The sequence below is a fragment of the Lithobates pipiens genome, unplaced genomic scaffold, assembly GCF_037356315.1.
Source record: "Lithobates pipiens isolate NorthernLeopardFrog02 unplaced genomic scaffold, aLitPip1_a1.2 Scaffold_27, whole genome shotgun sequence".
NCBI classification, from domain to species: domain Eukaryota; kingdom Metazoa; phylum Chordata; class Amphibia; order Anura; family Ranidae; genus Lithobates; species Lithobates pipiens.
Genome location: NW_027507788.1, coordinates 159,207,150 through 159,230,005, shown reverse-complemented (window position 1 = coordinate 159,230,005; position 22,856 = coordinate 159,207,150). Strand labels below are relative to the sequence as shown.

General features: G+C 45.4%; 1 protein-coding gene across 3 annotated transcripts in view; it reads left to right on the top strand.

Annotated features, from left to right (window-relative positions):
• The window catches only part of CRTAM (cytotoxic and regulatory T cell molecule), an 85,732-nt gene that overhangs the window by 25,413 nt on the left and 37,463 nt on the right, over window positions 1–22,856 (top strand). For all 3 annotated transcript variants that reach the window (XM_077457760.1, XM_077457759.1, XM_077457758.1), the window contains exons 5-6: window positions 16,669–16,830; window positions 17,625–17,690. In XM_077457760.1, the coding sequence (XP_077313886.1) occupies window positions 16,669–16,830; window positions 17,625–17,690 (228 nt within the window). The remainder of the gene's footprint in view (window positions 1–16,668; window positions 16,831–17,624; window positions 17,691–22,856) is intronic.

The window sequence follows — 22,856 nt, the reverse complement described above, 5'->3', positions numbered from 1 at the left end:
GTGTCGGTGGACGTGATATATTTGGATTTTACAAAAGCGTTCGATACAGTTCCACACACACGGCTCATGTGTAAGGTAAAGTCTACAGGTTTGGAAATATCAGTTTGTAAATGGATAGAAAACTGGCTAAAAGACAGAATTCAGAGAGTAGTGGTTAATGATTCTTACTCTGAATTGTCTAAGGTTATGAGTGGTGTACCCCAAGGTTCAGTGCTGGGACCCTTACTTTTTAATATCTTTATAAATGATATTGGGTCTGGGATCAAGAGTAACATTTCCGTCTTTGCAGATGACACCAAGCTATGCAGTGCAATAACGTCCTTACAGGATGTCACCAATTTACAAGCCGACCTCAATGCTCTGTCTAATTGGGCGACTATGTGGCAGATGAGGTTTAATGTTGATAAATGTAAGGTTATGCACTTGGGGGCTAAGAATATGCATGCATCATACACGCTAGGGGGAGTACAACTGGGGGAATCCATAGTGGAGAAGGTTCTGGGGGTTTTGGTAGATCATAAGCTCAATAATAACATGCAATGCCAAGCTGCGGTTTCCAAAGCGAGCAAACTCCTTTCCTGTATTAAGAGAGGTATGTACTCCAGAGAGAGAGATATCATTTTGCCCCTGTTCAAATCATTAGTAAGACCTCATCTGGAATATGCCGTTCAGTTTTGGGCACCAGTTCTCAAAAAGGATATCGGGGAACTGGAGAAAGTGCAGAGAAGGGCAACCAAACTGATAAGAGGCATGGAGGAGCTCAGCTATGAGGAAAGATTAGAGGAACTGAATTTATTCACTCTTGATAAGAGGAGATTAAGGGGGGGGATATGATCAACATGTACAAATATATAAGGGGTCCATATAGGGAACTTGGTGTCGAGTTAAATCACTTTAAAGTCAACAAAGAGGACAAGGGGGAACTCTTTACGTCTAGAGGAGAAGAGATTTAATCTCCAAATACGGAAAGGTTTCTTCACAGTGAGAGCTGTGAAAATGTGGAATAGACTCCCTGCAGAGGTGGTTATGGCCAGCTCAGTGGATTGCTTTAAGAAAGGCCTGGATTATTTCCTAAGTGTACGTAATATAACTGGGTACTAAAATTTATAGGTAAAGTTGATCCGGGGAAAATCCGATTGCCTCTCGGGGGATCAGGAAGGAATTTTTTCCCCTGCTTTAGCAAATTGGATCATGCTCTGCTGGGGTTTTTTGCCTTCCTCTGGATCAACTGTGGGTATAGAATTGGGTATATGGGCTGGTATATTTATTATATGTATGTATATATATATATGTATATAATATATATATATTTTTTTTTTGGTTGAACTGGATGGACTTGTGTCTTTTTTCAACCTGACTAACTATGTAACTATGTAACTAGAAGCCTTCCTTTTGGCAAAAAAAAAAAAAGGCCTGCCACTTATAAAAGTGTTTAATGCATTTACACACATCAAGATTTTGAGTGTTTATTCATTTCACTGGCCAGAATTTTTTTTTTAATTCTGGCCATGGAAATTAATTAACGCTCAAGCACTAAATGTGGCTAGTGTTAAAGTGGTTGTAAACTCTCCCCCACAACTTTGTCCCATGTAAATCAGCATAAAAAACTCTAATGGACACTGCTTGTAGATCTCTCCTTACTTGCTTAGTATTGTTGCAATCCTTTTTGTTCTTTAGAATGATGTCACTGAGCATGCCCAGATCTCCCCTGATTTACAGCACACTTTGTGTACTTTGTCTATCTATTATCAGGACTTCCTACAGCACACAACACTGAAAGCTCTCAGTCTCCTGAGATTCCTCCTACACCCCGTGTGACCATGTGACATCACATGCAGTGTAAAGCAGGGCATGGGACAGCATTACTGTAGTCTTGTCAGCTGAAGCTGATAAGACTGACAAAGGAAAACACTAGATAATCGGCACAAGTAAATACTATGAAATAAAACAAGTCAGCTATGAGCATGGAAGCAGGGTTGCCATGGAAATGTTGAATTGAGAAGGAGGCTTGGTTAACAGTACAGGAAGTGCTCAATGTAAGGGCGGAAATACACTCCACTGTGGACTCAGAAAACAATACTTAAGATGGCCCTGCCTTACCACTGGAAACAAGTTTTTTTAAAGTTTCTTTAAACAGTAAGTAATATGCGATTTGGGCTGGATTACAGTGGCTTTAGTTTGATAATTACTTATTATAATGGACTAAATGTAAAGAAGCATCAGAGTGGGAGAGTTTACTTCCTCTTTAATGTGCATTTACACACGTTAATGCACATCAATCGTTTTTTCTGCCGAAACTCTGCTGCTCCTAGACACACTGAAACTGGGAGGGACGTTTGACTCTGAAAGCCTCTGCCACTAAACGCTGCTAAAAGTTTATGTGTGTATGGAGTTTAGAGGCAGGAATAAAATAAAAATAAAAAAAATAAATAAATAAAAAAACAGCTGACACCGCTAGGAGCGCATGTAAAAATGTCCAGTGTACATGAGACTTTATTCATATTCATGACAGTGATGTCACAACAGTAGCAAACGTGGGGCCCAAATACCCCTTCATCAGGGCTGACATTTGAGTGCTGGGCTTCCTAAAATATCAAGATCTTGGCAGACAGCTGTTAACATGGAGTCTATAATACAAAATTCAGTTTGATCCTTGGGTTATTCTATTTCACCTTACTTCACAATCAATATCTAGATATAAAAACTCAATAACCCCACATTTGCTAAACACAGCAAAATCCTTAAAACCGATGTACTGGAAGGAAAAGTCTACACCGAACTTATATCATCTATTTTTCGTAACCATTGAGCTATGTCATAAAGAATAATTTAGGTACAATACCAAGGGCATGGTTGACAAACACTTAAAGATATGGGCATGTTGGTTTGATTTTAAAACTACTTTGTTATTTTATAATATGATATCTGATATTATAGTATTCTAATGACATAAAGTTGTCAGATGATATAATATATAATATTTGGATAGATATGGTGCAATAGAAGTTCAATACTCTTGTCATTTATAATCCCAGGCCTGGAATAGAATGCAGCGCATTGGCATTTATCCCTTTTTTTTTTCTCTATCCTCTTTCCCTCCTTCCCTATTTCTCCCCTTTCTTCTTTTTATTTTTGGGTTTGTTTTGGTAAAAATAAAAAAAAATTCTCTATAACAGAGATATTAATATTTAAATAATATATTTGCTGTTTGTTTGAATTGTTACTTTTCTTTCCCTTTTTTCTGTAAGAGCTAAAATGCCTGACTATATATTTTTTTTTTCCTTTTTGTGTTTGAAATGGCAATAAAATGGAAAATTCCTATCAAAATACTTACCGTAATTTTCCTTTCCTGATGGACTCCATGGCAGCAACGTGTGGGTTAAGTCCCGCCTCCACTACCCATAGGACACTACTCCCATAAATCTTTGCTCCCTGCCCCTGGCCGTGTTCGGTAACTAGCCTACTCCAGCCATTTGGGAGGGAACTCCTGCTGCCATGGAGTCCATCAGGAAAGGAAAATTACGGTAAGTATTTTGATAGGAATTTTCCATTTTCCTGACAGACTCCATGGCAGCAACGTGTGGGAAATAACTCGCCAAACACACCCGGGTGGGCAAAAATGCTGAACAAAAGATTTATTTAACACTGTCGGCCGACAGGACTTTCAAACCAAAATCAACAGAGGATAAAGACGCTGGCTCAACACAATAGTGAGACATGAAAGTATGAATAGAAGACCAGGAGGCCGCTCTGCAGATTACATCAGGTGCAACGTGGCGCGAAGCCGCCCATGAGGTTGAGAGACTTCTGGTAGAGTGAGCTGTAACCGCCTCAGGAGGAGCCAAGCCCTTCTCTCTATAAGCCCATTGAATTGCCTGAACCACCCAAGCAGCGATGGATCTAACGGAGGCCTTGGCGCCTCTACTTTTCCCGTTAAATAGTACGAAGAGGAAGTCAGATTGACGAAAAGAAGCTGTAATATCCAGATATTGTTTTAGAGTAACTCCCAAATCGAGTGGATGTGGATCTTGACTTCCAGCAGAATTGAAGGTAGGAAGAGTGATTTCCTGGTTTTCATGGAAAACAGAGGTCACCTTGGGATTTGTCCCCAACATCGGAATTAGGACCACCCTATCTGGAAAGAAGGTGAGAAAAGGTTCCTTTGTACCTAGAGACTGAATTTCGGAGATTCTCTTCGCCGAAGTTATGGCTACCAGAAAAGAGGTTTTAAGGGTTAATTCTCTGATTGAGAGCGTTCTGTCAAGTTGAGAGAAGAAATCTAGAACCAATGGAAGGTCCCATTTGGGGAATCTAGGCTTCCTTTGTGGCCTAAGCCTGACTGCTCCTTTGAAGAATTGTTGGACCAAGGGATGATTGGCCCATGCGACTCCAGAAAAAGCTGAAATTGCTGAAACCTGGACCCGGAGAGAACTAACCGAAAGGGAGATATCCAATCCTGATTGCAAGAAGCTTAAGACGTCCCGGACTGTCAGGGTATTACAGGAACTGGACCTTGAAGACAAGTGATCTGCAAACTTCGCCCAAATTCTCTCATATACCCGGTTAGTACTGCTTCTTCGAGCACTAAGAAGAGTGGGAATGACTTCTTCAGGACAGCCTAAAGCCTTCAACCGTCCCCTTTCAAAAACCAAGCCTTTAGGCGCAGGTGATCCGGGCAAGGATGTAATCTCGACCCTTGGGACAGAAGGTCTGGCCTGGATGGTAAAGGAATTGGATCCCTGACACTGAGGAGCATCAGAAGCGGAAACCAGGGTCTGTTGGGCCAATACGGAATTATGGCTATCACTTCTGCTGACTCTGACCTGAGTCTCCTCAGGAACTGATGAATAATAGGAGTTGGGGGAAAGGCATAGGCCTTGTGGAACCACCATTTCTCTGTCAAGGCATCCACCCCGTAGGCTTGAGGATCCCTGTACCTTGAATAATACTTCTCCAGTTTTTTGTTGCAAGGGGAGGCAAACAGGTCGACTTCTGGGGAGAGCCCCATTGTCAGGATCCAGTTGAACACTTCCTCGTGGAGAGACCACTCGTTGTTGTCCAGAAGTATCCGGGAAAGAAAGTCTGCCTGAACGTTCTGAATCCCTGGGACATAAGATGCTGTCAGATCCTTCAGGTTCCTCTGAGCCCAGGTCATGATCGGTTCCACCTCCTGGAGAAGGGATAGACTTCGGGTACCCCCTTGCCTTCTTATGTACGCCACTGCTGTGGTGTTGTCTAGCCTGAGTGAGACCGAGGCTCCTGAAAACCGTCCCTCTGGAGGGGAGAATCCAGGTGCCCTGAGCCACTTCCACCAGACAGTGGGCGCCCCAACCCCTGTTGCTGGCATCTGTTGTTATGGTGACCCATGAGATGGGGAGAATGGAATGGCAGTTGCAGAGATTTTCCCGTTGGAGCCACCACAGAAGGGAATTCCTCATGGATAAGGTGATCCGAATCAGCTGGGTTTTGTTGCCTGACCATTGATGAAGGAAACCCTTCTGAAAGGGCCTCATCCTCCACTGTGACCACCTCACCATCGGGATTGTCGCTACCATAGTGCCTATAATTTTCAGGCACTGGAGAGCCTGGAGATGAGAGGCAGAGAGGGCTGGACGGATTCTGTCCCTGACCACTGACAACTTCTCTTCTGGTAATGAGATGGTGCCTCTGACAGTGTTGAATAGGGCCCCTAAGAACACCAGCCGCTGAGATGGGACCAGCTGGCTCTTCTCCAAGTTCAAGATCCACCCGAATTCCTGTAGGGTGGAGATGACCTGCTTTCTGTGTACTAGAAGTTGATCCTTGTCTTGAGCCAACAACAGAAGGTCGTCTAGGTAGTGATGTAGACGAATCCCTTTGGTTCTCAGAAGAGCTACCACTGCCAACAATACTTTTGAAAATACACGAGGAGAAGTTGATAGCCCGAAGGGAAGGCAAGTAAATTGAAAATGGCTTTCGCCCACGGAGAAGCGGAGATACTGCTGGTAATTTTCTGCAACTGGGACATGAAAATAGGCGTCCCTGAGGTCTATGGAGACCATCCAGTCCCCTGCTTGGACAGATTGTTGAATTGTGGATAAAGACTCCATCTTGAATTTTTCTTTTTTGATAAAACTGTTCAAGTGGGTTAGATCTATGACCGGCCTCCAGGCCCCGCTCTTTTTCCGGACCATAAACAAAGGAGAGTAGATTCCCATGCCTCGCTGAATGACTGGAACATGGATAATGGCGCCTTGAGCCAACAAAGATTCCACGTAGGCTAGAAGAATTAGCCTTTTTTCGTCTGAGGCCGGGAGAGAGGTGGGGACCCATCTGAGTCTGGGAGATTCCTTGAAGGTCCAAACATGACCTGAGGAGACGGTCTTGACGGTCCAGAAGTCTTGGATCGAGGCCGCCCAGACATGGCGAAAGTGGAAAAGACGAGCCCCCACCTGCCCTGTCTGAGCGGGCCCAACCTCAAAAGGATTTAGTTGGTTCCCTCTCTCCCTTCAAATCACTTTTTGTAGATTTTTTAAAAGAGGATTGTCTTGATTTCCAGGACCTGGAAAATTCACGGCCTGGTCTGTAACTGCGAGCTTCCCTGGCTCGTTCCTGGTACTGTCTCTTTGGAAAAGACCTTCTCTGGGCTTGCAAACGCCGGTCCTGGGGGAGGAACCCCGACTTCCCACCAGTGGCTCGGGTAATAGCCTCATCCAACTTATTGCCGAAAAGGGAGGACCCTTCAAAGGGGATGCGGCACCATACTTGTTTTGAGGCTGGGTCTGCCAGCCAGGGGCGGAGCCAAAGAGCCCGTTTAGCCGTAACAGAAGAAAGCATCACCCGAGCCACCAGGCGTATAATGTCGATAGAGGCCTCCCCAAGAAAGGCGGAGGCCAGCCTAAGCTCTTGGATAGGTGAGCTCTTAGCTGTATCTTCAGAGATATTTCTAAGTGTCTCATCTACACTATCTGTCCATATCTCCATTGCTTTGGACATAGCGGCCAGAGCTAGCGCTGGCTTACAGGCCATTCCTGCTGTGAGATACACTCTCTTCAAATCAGCATCAATTCGTCTGTCCAGAACGTCCTTAAAAGACACGGTATCCTCTAAGGGAAGAGTGACATGTTTCACCAGCCGCATGACTGCTGCGTCTACCAATGGCGCTGACTCCAAATGCTTCACCTCTTCTTCATTGAAAGGATAGAGTTTCGAAACCTTTGATAGCATGGAATTTTTCTTCTCCACCTTGCCCCATTCATCTGTGATAATCTCACCTAGCTCAGAGATAAAAGGAAAATTAATCCGTTCCTTCTTTAATTGCTTAAAGAATTTTTCTTTGTTTGGAAGGAGCAGCCACAGAATCTTCCCAGTTCAGTGTCTCTCTAACAGCTCTGACCAGAGGAGGCAGTAGAGCGAAATCAAAGCCCACACAGGGATCACTTTCATCAGAGTCACTGTCAGATATGGCAGCTGAGGGGTGGCTATGCGCAGAGGATTCCCAAGTATCCTGCAGCTGAGTCTCCCTTCCTGGAGAAAGTGGCGGCTCTGCCGGGGGAACATAGGACTGGCCCTCAATATTTCTGAGGGACTCCTTAACAACTTTTTCCACCAGGGTTTTAAGTTGTTGATCCGCGTCACCCCTTTCATTGGAAGCCTTGGCGTAGCAAGGGTCGCATAAAGATTTTCCTGCCGGTACAAGAGCTCTGCACCCCCAACAGGCACTAGCTGAGTGACTAGATTGAGTCCTCGAGGAGTGCGATCTTTCTTCACTACGGTGTCCTGATCTTGAGGAGGAACCATAATGTTTAGATTTGGAAGAGGAGTGCCGGTGATGCGACTTGGAGGAGTCGCTCCCTCTATGAGAGCTGCGATGCTGTTCTGACCTGGAAGGGCTGAAAAAGGAACAAGACAAGAAACCACAAGAGACAAGACATCAGGACAGAGCTAACAGATAAATACCCCTCCCCCACCAGACCTTCAGGTGATCATTAGAAATACCTTTTATGAGAGGGCTGGCCACAAGCAGGCGGTAAGGAATCCATGTCCTCAGCGATATCCATACGCGCTGAAAAGATGACAAGGGATCAGTGCAAGGGACAGGGAAGGGATAGCCTCCCTATCCCAGAATGCCACTTACCAGTGGATGCAACACAGAGGCAGGGGGAAGTCACCGCAACAGCCCGCAAGCATTCCCAAAGCTTGCAGACAAATTCCACATTTAAATAGCCCGCCCCTGTGATGTCACCGCCGTGCCTGTGCGCATGCGCGAAACAGCGGCAATTTGCCGCTATCGCGCATGCGCGAAACCAAGCCTCGATCTCAACCGCGTTCGCGCATGCGCAGTACGGCCGAAAACGCAAACCCGGAAGTAGAACGGCGGCTGGAACGCGGAAGAACCAGCCGCCATGCCTGCACATACAAACAAACAGAAAACAAACGAAGACAGATAATAAGATACAAAAACTGCTGCCATAAAGAACTTTTAGAACCTCTCACCACTCCCACCACGATCGATCACTCGGCCGAAGATAAGGTAAGATGACACCGGACTTTCCAGGGGGCAAAACAGGTCACCTGCTAATAGCTGGCTATCCGACCAATGCGCAGCCTGCCTGCCAGTGGCCAGGACATGGGCTTCTTCACAGCGCCTCTTCCACTGCCCACTCCATACCCTGCTAATAGCTAGGGCTTAGCGGAGTAATGCGACTTTCCAGACCCAGAGTCGCAGACCGGCCGACCTCGATCGTGGGGATGATAAATCTTCAGGTAGGAAGACCACTTCTGGGTCCTTCGGAGGAGGACAAAAAAAGAACACGGCCAGGGGCAGGGAGCAAAGATTTATGGGAGTAGTGTCCTATGGGTAGTGGAGGCGGGACTTAACCCACACGTTGCTGCCATGGAGTCTGTCAGGAAAAAGTAATTAAGAAAAAATAAAAAAATAAATCAAGATAACCCCAAAGGATTATCTGATTTCTTAAAGGGGTTATAAACCCTCACCATTTTTTCACCTTAATGCTTAATGGTTTTGTAGGGGCAACATTAGGGAGACCTTAATATAGTCCATATTAAGCCGCGTACACAGAATCAAACAATCCGGTGGAAAAGTCCGGCGGACAATCCACCCGTGTGGGGGCTCCGGCGGACTTTTTTTTACCCAAAAGTCCGGCGGACTAAGAAAGTAGTTTTGCGCATAAATATGTCCACCGGACTCACATTTCAGCGGACAATACGGCCGTGTATGTGCTAGTCCGCCGTACTTTTGCAATGAACGGACTTTTCCCGCGCGGAGAAAAGTCCGCTCATTTTGAGCGCAGCTCCAGGTAGCTGGAACCAGCGAAGGAGGCATCGCTGGCCCCGTCACCTGGTATGAACTTAAAGGGGAATCCCTATGCTGAAAAAAAAAAAAAACAGCGTGGGGGTCCCCCTCTAGGTCCATATCAGACCCTTATCTGAGCACGCTACCCGGCCGGCCAGGCCACATGCCCTCAACATGGGGGGTGCTTTGGGGAAGGGCGGGCCGCGCGGCCCCCCCACCCGAAAGCACCTTGTCCCCATGTTGATGAGGACAAGGGCCTCTTCCCGACAACCCTGGGCATTGGTTGCTGGGTTCTGCGGGCAGGGGGCTTATCGGAATCCGTGAGCCCCTTTAATATGGGGGCCCCCGGATCCCAGCCCCCCATCCTATGTGAATGAGTATGGGGTACAATGTACCCCTACCTATTCACCTGTGAAAAAAAAAATGTAAAAAACAAAAACCACAACACACAAGTGTTAAAATAGTTTATTGCACAGCTCCGGGGGTCTTCTCGCCGGACTCCTCCGCTATCTTCTGCTAGCTCGTTTACTAGCGGAGGAGCCTGGCTTTCTTCTTCGCCGCCGCCCTCTTCGGAGGTCTTGTCCCCCTCTTCGGTTCTTCTTGCCAGGCCACCGCACCTTCTTCTAGCTCTTTTACAAGCGGTGGCCCGGTCTTCTGTTGCCGTTGTCTTCTGGCTTTCTGTTCTTCTCCTCTTCTCTTCTTGAGCTGTTGCCTCGTCGCTGTCTCTGGCCACAATGACAGGTGACTTGTATAGGGACATCGCCGGATGATGTCCCCGCCCATTATGATGTCACAGTCCCAGTATCCTCTGGGACCTAGTCCGCCGCAAAAGTACCGTGTGTGGGCAGGTAGCTCGTTCGGAAAGTCCGGCGGACAGTCTGATACGTGTGTATGCAGCATTAGGAACACCATCAATCAATTTTCATCCTCAATGGGGAATTTCGGCTTCCGAATGTGCTGGTTCCTGTTGACATCACTGTCAAGAATAAAGAATAAATGGACTTTTGAACTGATCCTTTGGCGTTCTGTTTATTCTGTTTGCACCCTCTAAGGCCGGGTGTTCCACTCCTGCAAGAAATAATCCCCACTTTGTGTTTTCAAAGCAGCCTAGATCTATTCTACAAGGACTATTACCAACTTGTGTTTGAAGAAAGCCAAGAATCAAGTCCAGCGCTTCTGTATGTTATTGTGTTCTATATACTGAAGGACTGGCAAGAGGATATTACTACCGCGTAACATTCTCATCTGGAGAGAGGGCAGGCGAAAAAATATTATATTTTGCAGCACACCGTATGTATAGCAGTGCAACAAACCACAACACACTAATGGGCTGCTTTAATCAGCACACAATAATGTGTGAGGGCTAATGTCACGCAACAGTGTGAACCCAGCCTTAGATGTGATGGCTGCATTCGATTTATTTTTTCAGTTTTTTTTTACCCCCTTTTATATTCACACAGTGATCCTGTCAGTAGCAAATCTTCCTGTCCTTGGGGATAGCAGTCACTTAATGTACTGTATCTATATAGCAGCAGAATTTTCACCCTAGGACAGGACTATAGAACACCTCCCTCTATCCTTATATCAATACATGAATGGTGTTCTGTAGTGTTAATATACTTTCTAATTATATGATTGAGATAACACTGCAGAAAGCACAGGGTACAACTGCTTAGCAGAATGAAAAGCCCATTTTTGCTCTGTTTGAAACAATATAAAACACAACACTTTAATTAGTATATTTAACAGAACAAAAATGAAAAAAAAAAGAAAATCATGCTGAGAATTTTGGCTGCAAAATTTGCCAGAAATATCTGTAGCAATACCCCCGAAAGAGCTGCTTAAGTTTGTTCAGCCCATAACTATGCCTCTCAACCCCAAAGAACTGCCTCGGTAAAACAGACACAAATGTATTGAACATGACTAGGATAGATCAGAGGTCACCATTTACCAAAAACCTCTGGCCTGCCTTTAAAGCTATACCTCCCACTGCCCAATAAAACACTTGACTCAAAATGGGATTAAAATGTCTGTAAGGCATTTTATTATACAAACAAATAAATCAAAACATAACATTACAGGTCAACTTGGGTTTGAAGTCCTTGAAGGTTACCATATTACTGAAACATAGTGTTTGTGGCACCACTAGCTAAAATATGCCCCCAGCGCAATACACCGCCTCGGGGGCAATCCCAGCTGACCTCAGACACATTACTGATCTACCATGACCTGGTCACTATTGGACCACCAACTAGAGGCACCATACCAACAATGGTTCCCCACCTTTTCCCCAAAACACCAGATTTTCCACGCTTTCTAGGGCCCCAAACCACCACAAGTGTGAAACCTTACACTTGTGCACCCCTCCAAACCCGAAAGACACGTTAGATCCCATCTTAAAAACACAGAAACCACAGAGCAGTAACCCCTGCATTGTGATAAACCACATCACCCCCAGGTATTGCCACGTTTAAATACACAACTCCAAGCGCCTAATGATTGTAACCTCTTGAAGAAGTTACCGCATGGATCAAATTCAAAATTCATAATTCCCCTGGAAAACACAGCCTACCAGGGACCTATCTAACCTAGAAAAAAATTGGGGCCACCCGTGTTACTGGACTCCTAGCCTCGCAAAGCCCGTCATGCACCCCAAACCACAGAGCTAAACCCATATCCCTGAGGGGACCCAATTACCTCCCAAAGGGGCTGATGTCTAATCTTCCAGCTCCCCAAGAACATAAGGCCCCAAGGTACAGACGAAGCTCCATATGACACCTGTAATAAACAATCAACCAACCATGCACCAAATTGAACAAAACAACGGTAACATACAAGACAAACAAAAGGACAGAAAGACCTGCCTATGAGCTACAAACTGCAGCAAATTGTTGAACATAGCCAAACTTCATTAAACTCCCACTTACCAATGTGTTTCAAACCCCAGCACATAACCACAGCTATATAGAAAAAGGTGACTGCACCTAGCGAAAAGAGCATGAAAAACTGCCTGGCATCCGGTTGAAATGCGAGAAGACATTTTGGAAATACAGTAACAAAGTGCAGTTTTGACAGCACAGAACATACAGCGTGTCCCAACAATGGGCCGTGCACTCAAACAATTTCTCTACAGCAATAACAGGGAAACCCAGTGAACAATTATCCCAGAACAAGAAATCTGAATACCTCTATTCGCATACAGACTATAAAGGGGTTGGGGAGGAAGGGTGTACTGTATTGTGCCTGCACAAAATCCACCCACCCTTTAAAGGGACTAACAAATTCCCTGATAAGTAGAACCTCAAAAAAGGCCAACAAGGACTGAGTGGAACTATTTTCTCCCTGAAAGAGCAGAGCAGACTGTCACATGCGTTTCAGAAAGGAACTTCCCACAAGAAAGGACAACATTCGTCCAAAAGTCATAGCAACGTCGGCCCCTGTGACATTCAGCGCCCATAGAACCTTAAAGGCCTTTGTAAAATCTGGCACCTAGAAAATGTGGATAAAAAAAATAAAATTAATTAAAAATAATTGTAAAAAAAATTTAAGAAAAAGAAGAAAGAAAGACCAGCTCATTTTGCAACCCACAGCCGAAGCTAAAACACCCAGGACAAAGAAAGGAGACAAGAAAAGGTCAATTTCCACTCTCTAAAACCTGCTTCATTCATAAGAGAAAAAACCAACCCCCCCTCACCCAAGAATAGGCCTACCAGTTTACCTCATAAAAAGGAGTACAAATAAATCCAGTGGCGGCTACAATGCAATCCTCTAGTGCCAACCCACGAAACTCGTCCCAGGGAAAATGAGTTAAGACAGCAACTAGTGAGTTTAATGCACCAGGAACTAGGACAACAAACAAATGTGTGAAGTTGCAAGTAAAAACGAAATAAGGGCAGTAGTCAAACGACATGTGGAGAAGCCACCTATTTGGCATTAATCAACACAACACCCAAATTATGGTAGTGGAATTATACCCTCCCCTTTATAATAGCTCGACCCCAAATCAAAACAGCAAGCACAATGGGAAATGAAGCCAACAGCAACAAATTTTAAAAAGAGTGCCACTCCCCGCACCATGGCTCAGAACTCAAATAAGTTTCATAGCCAGAAAACCGCCCCATCAGTGAACCAGTCTAGATCTGCTTAGCTAATGGACCGTCTATCCAGAAAGAACACCCATAAAAGAATTACCAAAGCGCTCCCATATACGAACCCGTAACACCCGAAGTTGACACCGATAAACACAGCCAGCAAATCCTGCCCATCAGAATGATGCTACAGGCAAAAAATTTCTTGCTCGTGACCCTGACCTTTTGGCGTGTCCCCGACTATCCCCGTTTGCCTGCGACTCTGAACCTTTGGCGTGCACTCTGTTGTCCTTGTCTGCTAGTGGTCTGCTAGTGGCCCCAACCTTGACTTATCCCTTTACTATCCTTGTTGTTCCAGCCTGCTGCCTCCTTCTTCCTTCCTCTTCTCCTGTAGTCCACGAGTCGTAGCATGAGCTATGAGACCCTGGGGGCCACGACCCAGAGCCAGACTGCAGCGTAGTCCATCCTCACCAATAGAGGCTCTGGTGAACACCTGCTGGCTCTTAGGCTCTGCTCCCTGGGGAATCTATGCTCTAGCTCCCAGTGGGATCTGTGTTAATGATCCAGTAGACCTGCTTCCTGAACCTCCCAGGGTTCAAACCGCAGCAGTCAGTCCTAGAGCCCACTACCTTAGAGGTGCACTCCTGACATCTGTCACCTGGACTTAGGTGACCTGACAAGAATGAAATGTCCCCATACTGCTTGGCTAGCAACGAGCCAGAAAATACCTTGCCCCCAGGAAACTGAAGGTTCAAATGAGGTATAAGTGACCGTAAGCCAGCGGGTCCAGCGCATCATTCACTAAGCTGCCAATAGGGCATTAAAGTTGGTGATGAAGACAAAAAAAAAACCTAGTGCAACTATTGGGACAACCCCCTATGGGGACCCGACCATCTGTGCCAGAGGTGGAAGCTGAAAAAGGGTCTCTCCAAGCGCCCGATTCAAACCCACAAAGGTTTGCGGAAAACCACGATTGGAAGGAGAGCTAAACGCACATTGTCGGGCATGTACCGCAACTTACATGGAATCCTAAAAAACACCCTAAAAAAATGATTCTACAATGTGAGCAGCCTCCCGATCCGGGTACCCGTTTAGAAGCAGAGGCTTTAAACCTACTCACATCCCTACCTTTATTAGTAAAGAACATGAAAATTACTACTGCTGCATTCTTAGCACTGACGCAATAAATGGCAATGCTGGAAAAAACCCCAGGAAACACAGCATCTACAGAGGCTTTCGATAAAGTTTGCAACAATGCCTCTTCTTTGTAAGGCTGGAGGTCCCGAGACAACTGCACTGCTGAAACCACTTGGAAAAACAAATTCCTAGCCCTAGTCAAAGACATCCACTATATCTAAAGGCTGATGACCATGGTATGATCGCAAATGAATGGCCTAAACACCTTTCACTGATTAGTTTGAGACCCCCCCCAAAATGCCCTGTGAGCCTCCCTACTAACGGCCAAGTAATAAAAAGCCTAGCTGAAACCAGTGTCCATCGTGTTTCAGCGGAGAACGCTGGCCAAGTATTGCAACACCCGAAAACAATTGAAGGTTGGTGGGATCAGGCAAGATGTCCTCCTCCCAATTTGTCTACTCCCGTCTGGCTTGCCCCTATGCAGATAAAACTTCTCCCAGTGGCGTAAGGAAAAGATGCCACCTACCACACCTTCCAGAGCTTCACACGCATCGCAGATTTCAGACGGCCCTGAAATGTCCCACAGCGCAAAACGTAGAATGGCCATCCTGTGGTATTCTTGCCTTCACGTTTTTATTCAGATTTTTTAAATTAAAACTTTTTTTTATTTTTTTTGTTGTGTCTGCCTCAGCATCACTTTATAGATGCCCACTAGCTAGCTGTTGTCCAGCTGGCCACCCCTGAGGTGGAAACCTCGTGGCCCACTTACATTGACCCTCGGCGTAGCCCACACAGTCACTGGTGGTGGTTCCCTCGCCGATCACGGATCCAAAACCGTTGCAGGTCTAAAGAGCTACTGACTCCCTAAAGTTAGAGTGCCATGCACAGCCCCCCAAACGCACCCTGTCCTAAGCCCTCTGACCCCCACAGAGACAGAGGAAAAAAAAAAAACACAGAAGGAAGGATTTTTCTCACCAGGCTGCTCAGGGCCATAGGCACCCCAGCCGTGTATCCAGATGCCCTCATTGCCTCCTGGACCTCCCTCCTTCGGACAAACAACAAAGGGGTACTTGAAAGTATCCTGGTAGGCAAAATGGGATGTGGGATGCTAGCAGTATCCTGACAGGCAAAGTAGAATGTAGTCACTGTCCAGCAGGGTGCAAGTATTCCTACAAATGTGGGTACAGGTGAGGCAATGTTGCCTGACTACCGTGTCTTCAAAGATGGGAAAACGCCCGCTCACCCATCCTGCGACCAAAGGATCAATCGGCAAGTTCCCCTGAAAAGCCACGCCCTCAGGAACACCTGGACACATAGCCGGGTTCCCTCTCATGCTGGATGTCCATCGCCGCCTGACTCCTGGAACTGTAGCAGGATCAGTACACAGACCTCAGGAGCTGTGGCTGGATGGATCCCCTCCGTGGGTAACAGCAACCCCCTCAGATCACATCTGTGTCTCTCTCACTGCCTCATTCACTCAGAATCTCCTCAGAACACAAAATGGAGTCTTTAGCCAGCCCTCTATTTTGTAAAACCCCTCTGGGATTTGTAGTTTCTCCCTGTATACCAGTCTATGGGGTCTTTTTGTGAGGGAACTGCATGTCCCAGAATCCATTGCAGCACTTCCTGCATATCAGTACAGTCTCTCCCATTGGCTACTGTAGCCATGCCTTTAATTGGTTCTTTTTCCTGCCAATAGGGGCACAAGAGAGGCTACTGAATTACAACTCTGTGTGTGTGTGTGTCAGCTCACATTACAATAAACTCAGTCAGTGAAAACAGGAAGGAGGAGGGAGGGTGAAAAGTCCATGCAGACATGACAGCCAGCTCTCTCCCCCATTTCAGGCTGGAAAGCCTGTGTGCAGGCAGTCCATCTGTGATAATGTAAGTCTTTGGCTGCAATAACCGCTACATATCTTTTCTTATTTTATTTTTTTAATTTTTTTTTACGTTTGCTGCTCCATATTTTCTCAACTGCATTTTGAGATTCAGGTTTGTAAGTGTGCCCTCTAGTGGTTCCTTCCTTTCTGAGATAAGACCAATAATCTTCACATGGAAAGTGAGATGTTTTCCTGAATGAACTGACAAAGTATCCCTCACATGTAGGGACGCTGTTCATGATTTTCATGAAACCCTCTTATTTTGCAGGCAATAGGAAAGAGTCATTCATGGGGGATGACAAGAAATGCACAGCGAGCAGCACCTTGCGGATCAACGCTTTTACGCACAGATCAACGGTCACTTGTGTTGTGAGGCACAGAAGCTTCTCCATGGGAAACTCTACAGCCACATTCAATTTCAGCAACCTATGTGAGTGTTCTCTGGCTATACAGGCAACGTGGTTCACCACCATTACCCAGCAGGCAATCCAAAAACCATGCACCTCCTGCACAACTGGGTGGGAAGTGACCATGCCAACCAAAATCTGGAAATGTAGGCCTTAATTCCAGAAGGCCAGATAGGAGCACAGCTCTAGTCATGTATTCTACAAAGCTGCCACTAGTAGGTGCCACTGAGTTATGCCAGCTACAGCTGGTTGTGTGCTCCTGTCACTACCTCATGTCCATATTTCCACAGATTGCCCCCCCCCCCCCCCCCCACATTGTCACTGACCCCTTGCTGATAGCCTCATTTCATATAGCAGACCTCAACTCAAATATTGGAATAAAGCACTATTAACAGTATTGCTGCCATGAATAAATACAGGGTAATAGAAACACTAAACACTTTCTTGGAGAAAAAGCTGCTGCAGGGTCAATGTGCCCATCAGACTTGGCACGTTGCATTAAAATTGCAACACTGCAATGCTAAAAATACCAACTGTGGCAAGGTTTACTCACCAAAGAAACACCATGTCTGCTTGTAGGTAGGCGGTCAGGGGGAGGTAACACGCATCAATCACCTGTTTTTACTGCCCCCCAGCCACCCATGTGAAAGGAGCCCTATAAAATCCCTGATACAGATCACAACTTCCCCCAAACATTGGACTTCTACCATTGGGCGCATAGAGGGACCAGGCACGGGATCTCTTACAGAACACTTTTATCTGAGGATCAATTAAAAACCAGAAAACAGTTATAATACAATGAGAATTCTCTTTGCAGTGACGACCACCGAAGCTGGGAACACACCGATCGACCAAACTACGGCACACGTTCCTCACTCTGCAGGTACCAAAACAAAATAAGAAATCTTTTATTATTATTATTATGGCATTTATGAGATGGACACATGGAGGTGTGTGGTTAGTTTAGTCTGCTCAGGGTACATAGTAGTTAATGGACAGCCGACAATCAGGACTTTGTATTTAAAATGAACAGAGTTTCAACTTATTTACCAACATTCACTTTGATAGCTGAACATCCTTGACTCCTTTATGAAGGCCACGCAGAACCCTTTACACTCTATACCCTCCACAATATACAGTAATCAGATTGTTCTTTTTAAAGCTTATGTTTAATCTGCTTATATTTTTGGCTTCCTTGGTTCCTTTTTTATTGCACACCATATGTAATTCCCAATGACATCATCACTGGGTCTCTGTGCTTCCCTATGCAATGCAGGGAGATTGTGGCTAGTGGGAGGGGCCGGGCGCTGTAAATAGCTTCCTGACCAGTGGCGGCCACTCATTAGGCATGCAGGGGCACCGCCCCTCTAATCTATATGCCCGGCCCCTAAGCTACATGCAAGGCCCCAGATGCATGGATTCCAATGGGGTTTTTTTTTTTTTTTTTTTTTAAGCACGCGATTCAAAAAAAAAAAAAATGGCACAGTGAGCCCATCCTGTTGTGTGACATTAGCAAATTAATAGTCACTAATCCAATGGAGTCTTAAGCCTCCTGGCCAATGGGAGTCCTGAGACCCCATTGGCCAGGAGTCCTAAGACTCCATTGGCCAGGAGTCTGAAGACAAGATTAGCCGAGAGGAGAAGCAACCATGCCGCAGCCGTGACCTGCATGGGGTAAGTGTAGGGCTGATGGAGTACCTGGTGGGCCAGAGAGCGAGTGAGCCAGCGACGGGGGGGGGGGGGGGGGGATTGGGGAATTGGGGGCTGTTGGTATGTTGTGGCAGGCTCGAGCGATGGGGTGGGGGGAGGGCAAGTGTAAAGTGACGGGCTGGAGCGACGATGGAGCACCAGCCGATACTGTTTCTGACATCATCACAGCACCCCGCCACTGGGCTGGATTTTGCTAGGAGTTACGCAAACATCAAAATGCCTTGATGGGTGGGTGTCAGTCTGAGAAATGGACATTCCTAGGCAGGCTGTGTTTGCATGCAGACCGCTCAGGGTAACACCCATGTGTGATGCTCAGCCTCCATGATTGAAAGAACTGAAGTCCAATGAATGAAAGGAGCGGGACAGGAAGGTTGGGGAGAAGAGTTAGAAGATGATGGGTGTCCTCCAGCCAGGAAATTAGGTGGACTCAATCTGACTTGCTACAGGTTCTAATGCACATTGTGAGAAGCTCTCAGTGTGCACTGAAATCAGAGTAAGAAATGTCAGTACAGGATAGGAGGCGGGACAACTGTGCAAGACTGAAGGGAAGGCTGGAGATCAGCTTTAATGTGGTTGTAAACCTCAGACATGAAATATGAACAAAGCATATCCCTCTATAGTGTGTACTTGTCTCAATCCACAGCACAGCAAAGTGTAATTTACATCTGCTGCTTCCTTCCGCTGCTATTTGCATGAGTCACTTCTGACAAGTTTTCCTGACACCAAGAGAAAAATGGTGACAGGGAAGGGACCTCCAGCTGATTGACAGCCTCAGCTCTGTTCCTGCGAGTTGTGTGAAGGGGGGTGTGTCCCTTCTCTCCAATCAGCACTCATAGCTCTCCTCACTGAGCTCTGCAGAGTGTAATTTCAGCTAACCGACCCTGCTGTCTGAACTCTGAACCCCCATACACATGATCAGAAATTCTGCCAGTAAGTCCGATGAGAGCTTTTGGTAAGATATTCCGATCCGTGTGTATGCTCCATTGGACTTTTGCTGGCAGAATTCCAGCCAGCAAAAGATTGAGAGCAGGTTCTCTATTTTTCGGTCGGAAAAAGTTCCGATCGTCTGTACAAATTCCGACATGCAAAATTCCTACGCATGGTCGGAAACAATTCGACGCATGCTCTGAAGCATTGAACTTAATTTTCTCGGCTCGTCGTAGTGTTGTACCTCACCGCATTCTTGATGGTCGAAAGTTCAGAGAACTTTTGTTTGACTGTGTGTATGCAAGCCAAGCTTCAGCGGAATTCCGTCCAAAAACCATCCAAGTTTTTTCTGACGGAATTTCCGATCGTGTGTATGGGGCATTAGACAAGCTTTATAAATTCTGGACCTTGAACAGATGTTGAGAAGAGAAGACTGCAGATAAACAGGTACAACATATGTAGGAGGATTTGTTTCATCCCTGTGTATAACCTGAGGCAGTCACTTCACTGGGTCTATGTGAGAGTTTATAGAACTTATTATTTTAGAATTATATAAATATAAAGTGCAGACAGATGTGGCAGAGCCAAGCACTGACAGCACATCTTTCCCTGCTGTGACATCAGGGTTCTCGTTTCCTCTTTCACTTCCTCCCACTTACCTCAATATAACTTATTTACTAAACAAAATATTTTTGGAACTGAAACAATAAATAGAAAATATTGTAATACTATTTAAAGATCTAATGGGCACATTTACTGATATTCTAGATTCGGGGTCTCCAAACTTTCTAAACAAAGGGCCAGTTTACAGTCCTTCAAATTTTAGTGGGTGGGAGTAGACATCAGTGAGAAAAAAAAATAATGGGTCATCATTTGTCTCACTGGAGGAATTGTGCCCCATCTTTGGTGTCATGGGCCCCATTAATGGTGTTATTGGACCCCATGATTGGTGTCATTGGGAGAAATTGTGTCCCTTCATTGGTGTAGGGGGGGGAATTAATCCCATTGTTGGTATCAGTGGATGAAACAGTGCCCCAAGGGCCGCATAAAAGCATGCAATGGGCTGCATCTGGCCCCCGGCCCGCAGTTTTGAGACCCCTCTTCTAGATGAAGTGGCTTCCCTAGCAGATCACCTGACAAATCTCACCGCACAGACCAGCCATGGGGTGCCAAGTCTGACCACCTCCTTAAAATGCTTAGTGCCTGGTTGTCCTTTATGGCAACATTATAATCTTTAAACTAAATCAAGCATACAGCCAGTTAAAGTATATCTAAGGGCAAGATGAAAAATGTAATTTAACAATTTGTAAATTAGCAGTCCTTAAAGTGTTACTAAACCCAGGACCCTGCATTCACTATATCTGGGATCCCACAGTACACAGAACAAGGAAATGCAATTATTTTAGTAAATAAAAACTGCTAAATACCCTTTCTCATCCGCAGTATATAGCAGTCGTGTGACTTCTATCAGTGTACAGCCAAGCACTGGTAAAAAAAAAAAAAAAGCTTGTAGTAGGAGTTTTCAGTCTCTGTCTGTCGGACCCCTGACCCTCTGTCTGGACAGTGCTGATTGGCCCTGTGCTGATCACATGCACTCTCCCAAAAAAAACCCCCAAAAAAACGCTCTAGCAATACATACCAAATTGAGCATGTGCAGCTTGTCTCCATAGACTCTGTATTATCAGAAACTTATCAGAGGACAGTGGAAGAAGGGGGGGGGGGGGGGGGGGGGAGAATCAGAGAAGACAGGATCAAACAGCCTTTTTACACAATGTAAAAGATTAACCCCTTCTACAGTGAGTATAACAAGCATGCTTTACTGCATATACAGACTGATTTTACTGTTGTGAGTTTAGTAACACTTTAAGGCCCATACACACAAACAGAAAATCGTTTGAAAAATACCACTTTTGAAGCAGACGTATGATAATCTGATTGTTAGTACAGAGCTTTTGAGAGCCGATCACGGCAGTTCATTAGAAATTATCCGAAGGGACAAACATAAAAAGGTTTCCCGTATGATATCAAAATGTATGATTTTTGTTTTAATCAGTATAGTGTTCTCCCCAAAAAATAATACAAATGCAAAACATTACATCACTTCCGGATTGTTATTCTGTCATACAAGAATTTTCGTAACTTTAGTGACCTCTTATTTTCTGATGCACAATATACATCATTTTTGTTGAAATATATTGAAAATTACAACCACAAAATTCCCATGCAGGGTATATAAACAGTAAGCATGGTATAGAACCACATAAAGCTGCAAGCAGATTGTGCCTACGAGTGTAAATTATTAAGCAATGACCTACCAACCTAGGCCGGGGGTCAACACAGGGTGCCTGAGCCCTTGGGCCCAGGGGCTGGGATGGGTAAAAAGGGACAAAAAAGGGAACAAAACAAAACAAATTGAACACAAAAAAAAAAAAAATGGGAGGGGGAAGGGGGAGGAGGGGTCAAGAGAATAAGATGAGAAAAGTAAGAAAGGAGAGAGCAAGGTCCCAGAGGAAGAGAGGAGGAGAAGAAAAGAAAAGAGGAGAAAAAGTTCCCCCAGGCTGGGGGGGGGGGGGGTGAAAAACGAGCCTATTGTCAAAATACCAACCTAATCGTCCTGTTTGTTTCTCCCAAGACCTCCTGCTCTCTAGCTCCCTCATCACCTCCTCCCATATCCGCCTACAGGACTTCTCCCGAGCCTCGCCCATCCTCTGGAATTCACTACCCCAATCTGTCAGATTGTCTCCAAATTTATCACGATCCCTGAAAACTTTCCTCTTCAGAGAAGCCTATCCTGCCTCCATAACTGCACTATTTTCTCCATTAGCTCATCCCCCACAGCTATTACCCTTTGGTATAACCTGACCCTCCCTCCTAGATTGTAAACTCTAATGAGCAGGGCTCTGATTTCCCCCCTGCATTGATTTGTATTGTAATTGTACTGTCTGCCCTAATGTTGTAAAGCATTGCGTAAACTGTCAGCGCTATATAAATCCTATATAATAATAACAATAGTTATAATTTAGAAAGACCTAAAACTGGTCGGGTGCATGGTTGGAAGAGCATGTGACTACCACAGGGCCCACACCTTAGGAAATTTGCTGTGGGCCTCATGGAGGGATGCTGGACAGATTTTCATTGATCATCAGGGTCGTCGGGATGCTCTTCAGTAACCCAATTTATTTTTATTATTATAGGAGATTAGCATACAAAAAGAAAAAAAAAAAACAACAAAAAAAACAGGACGATCATTCATCCAATAATCCCATCATGTATACCAGGCATTAGGCTCCATTCACACAATACTCATGTTGATAGAGCGCTGTGCTCTATTCATGCTGATCGACACCCTGACACATTTGCATTGCAGTGCTGCACAATGAATACAGCTCACTAATAAGCTGCCTTAACCCAG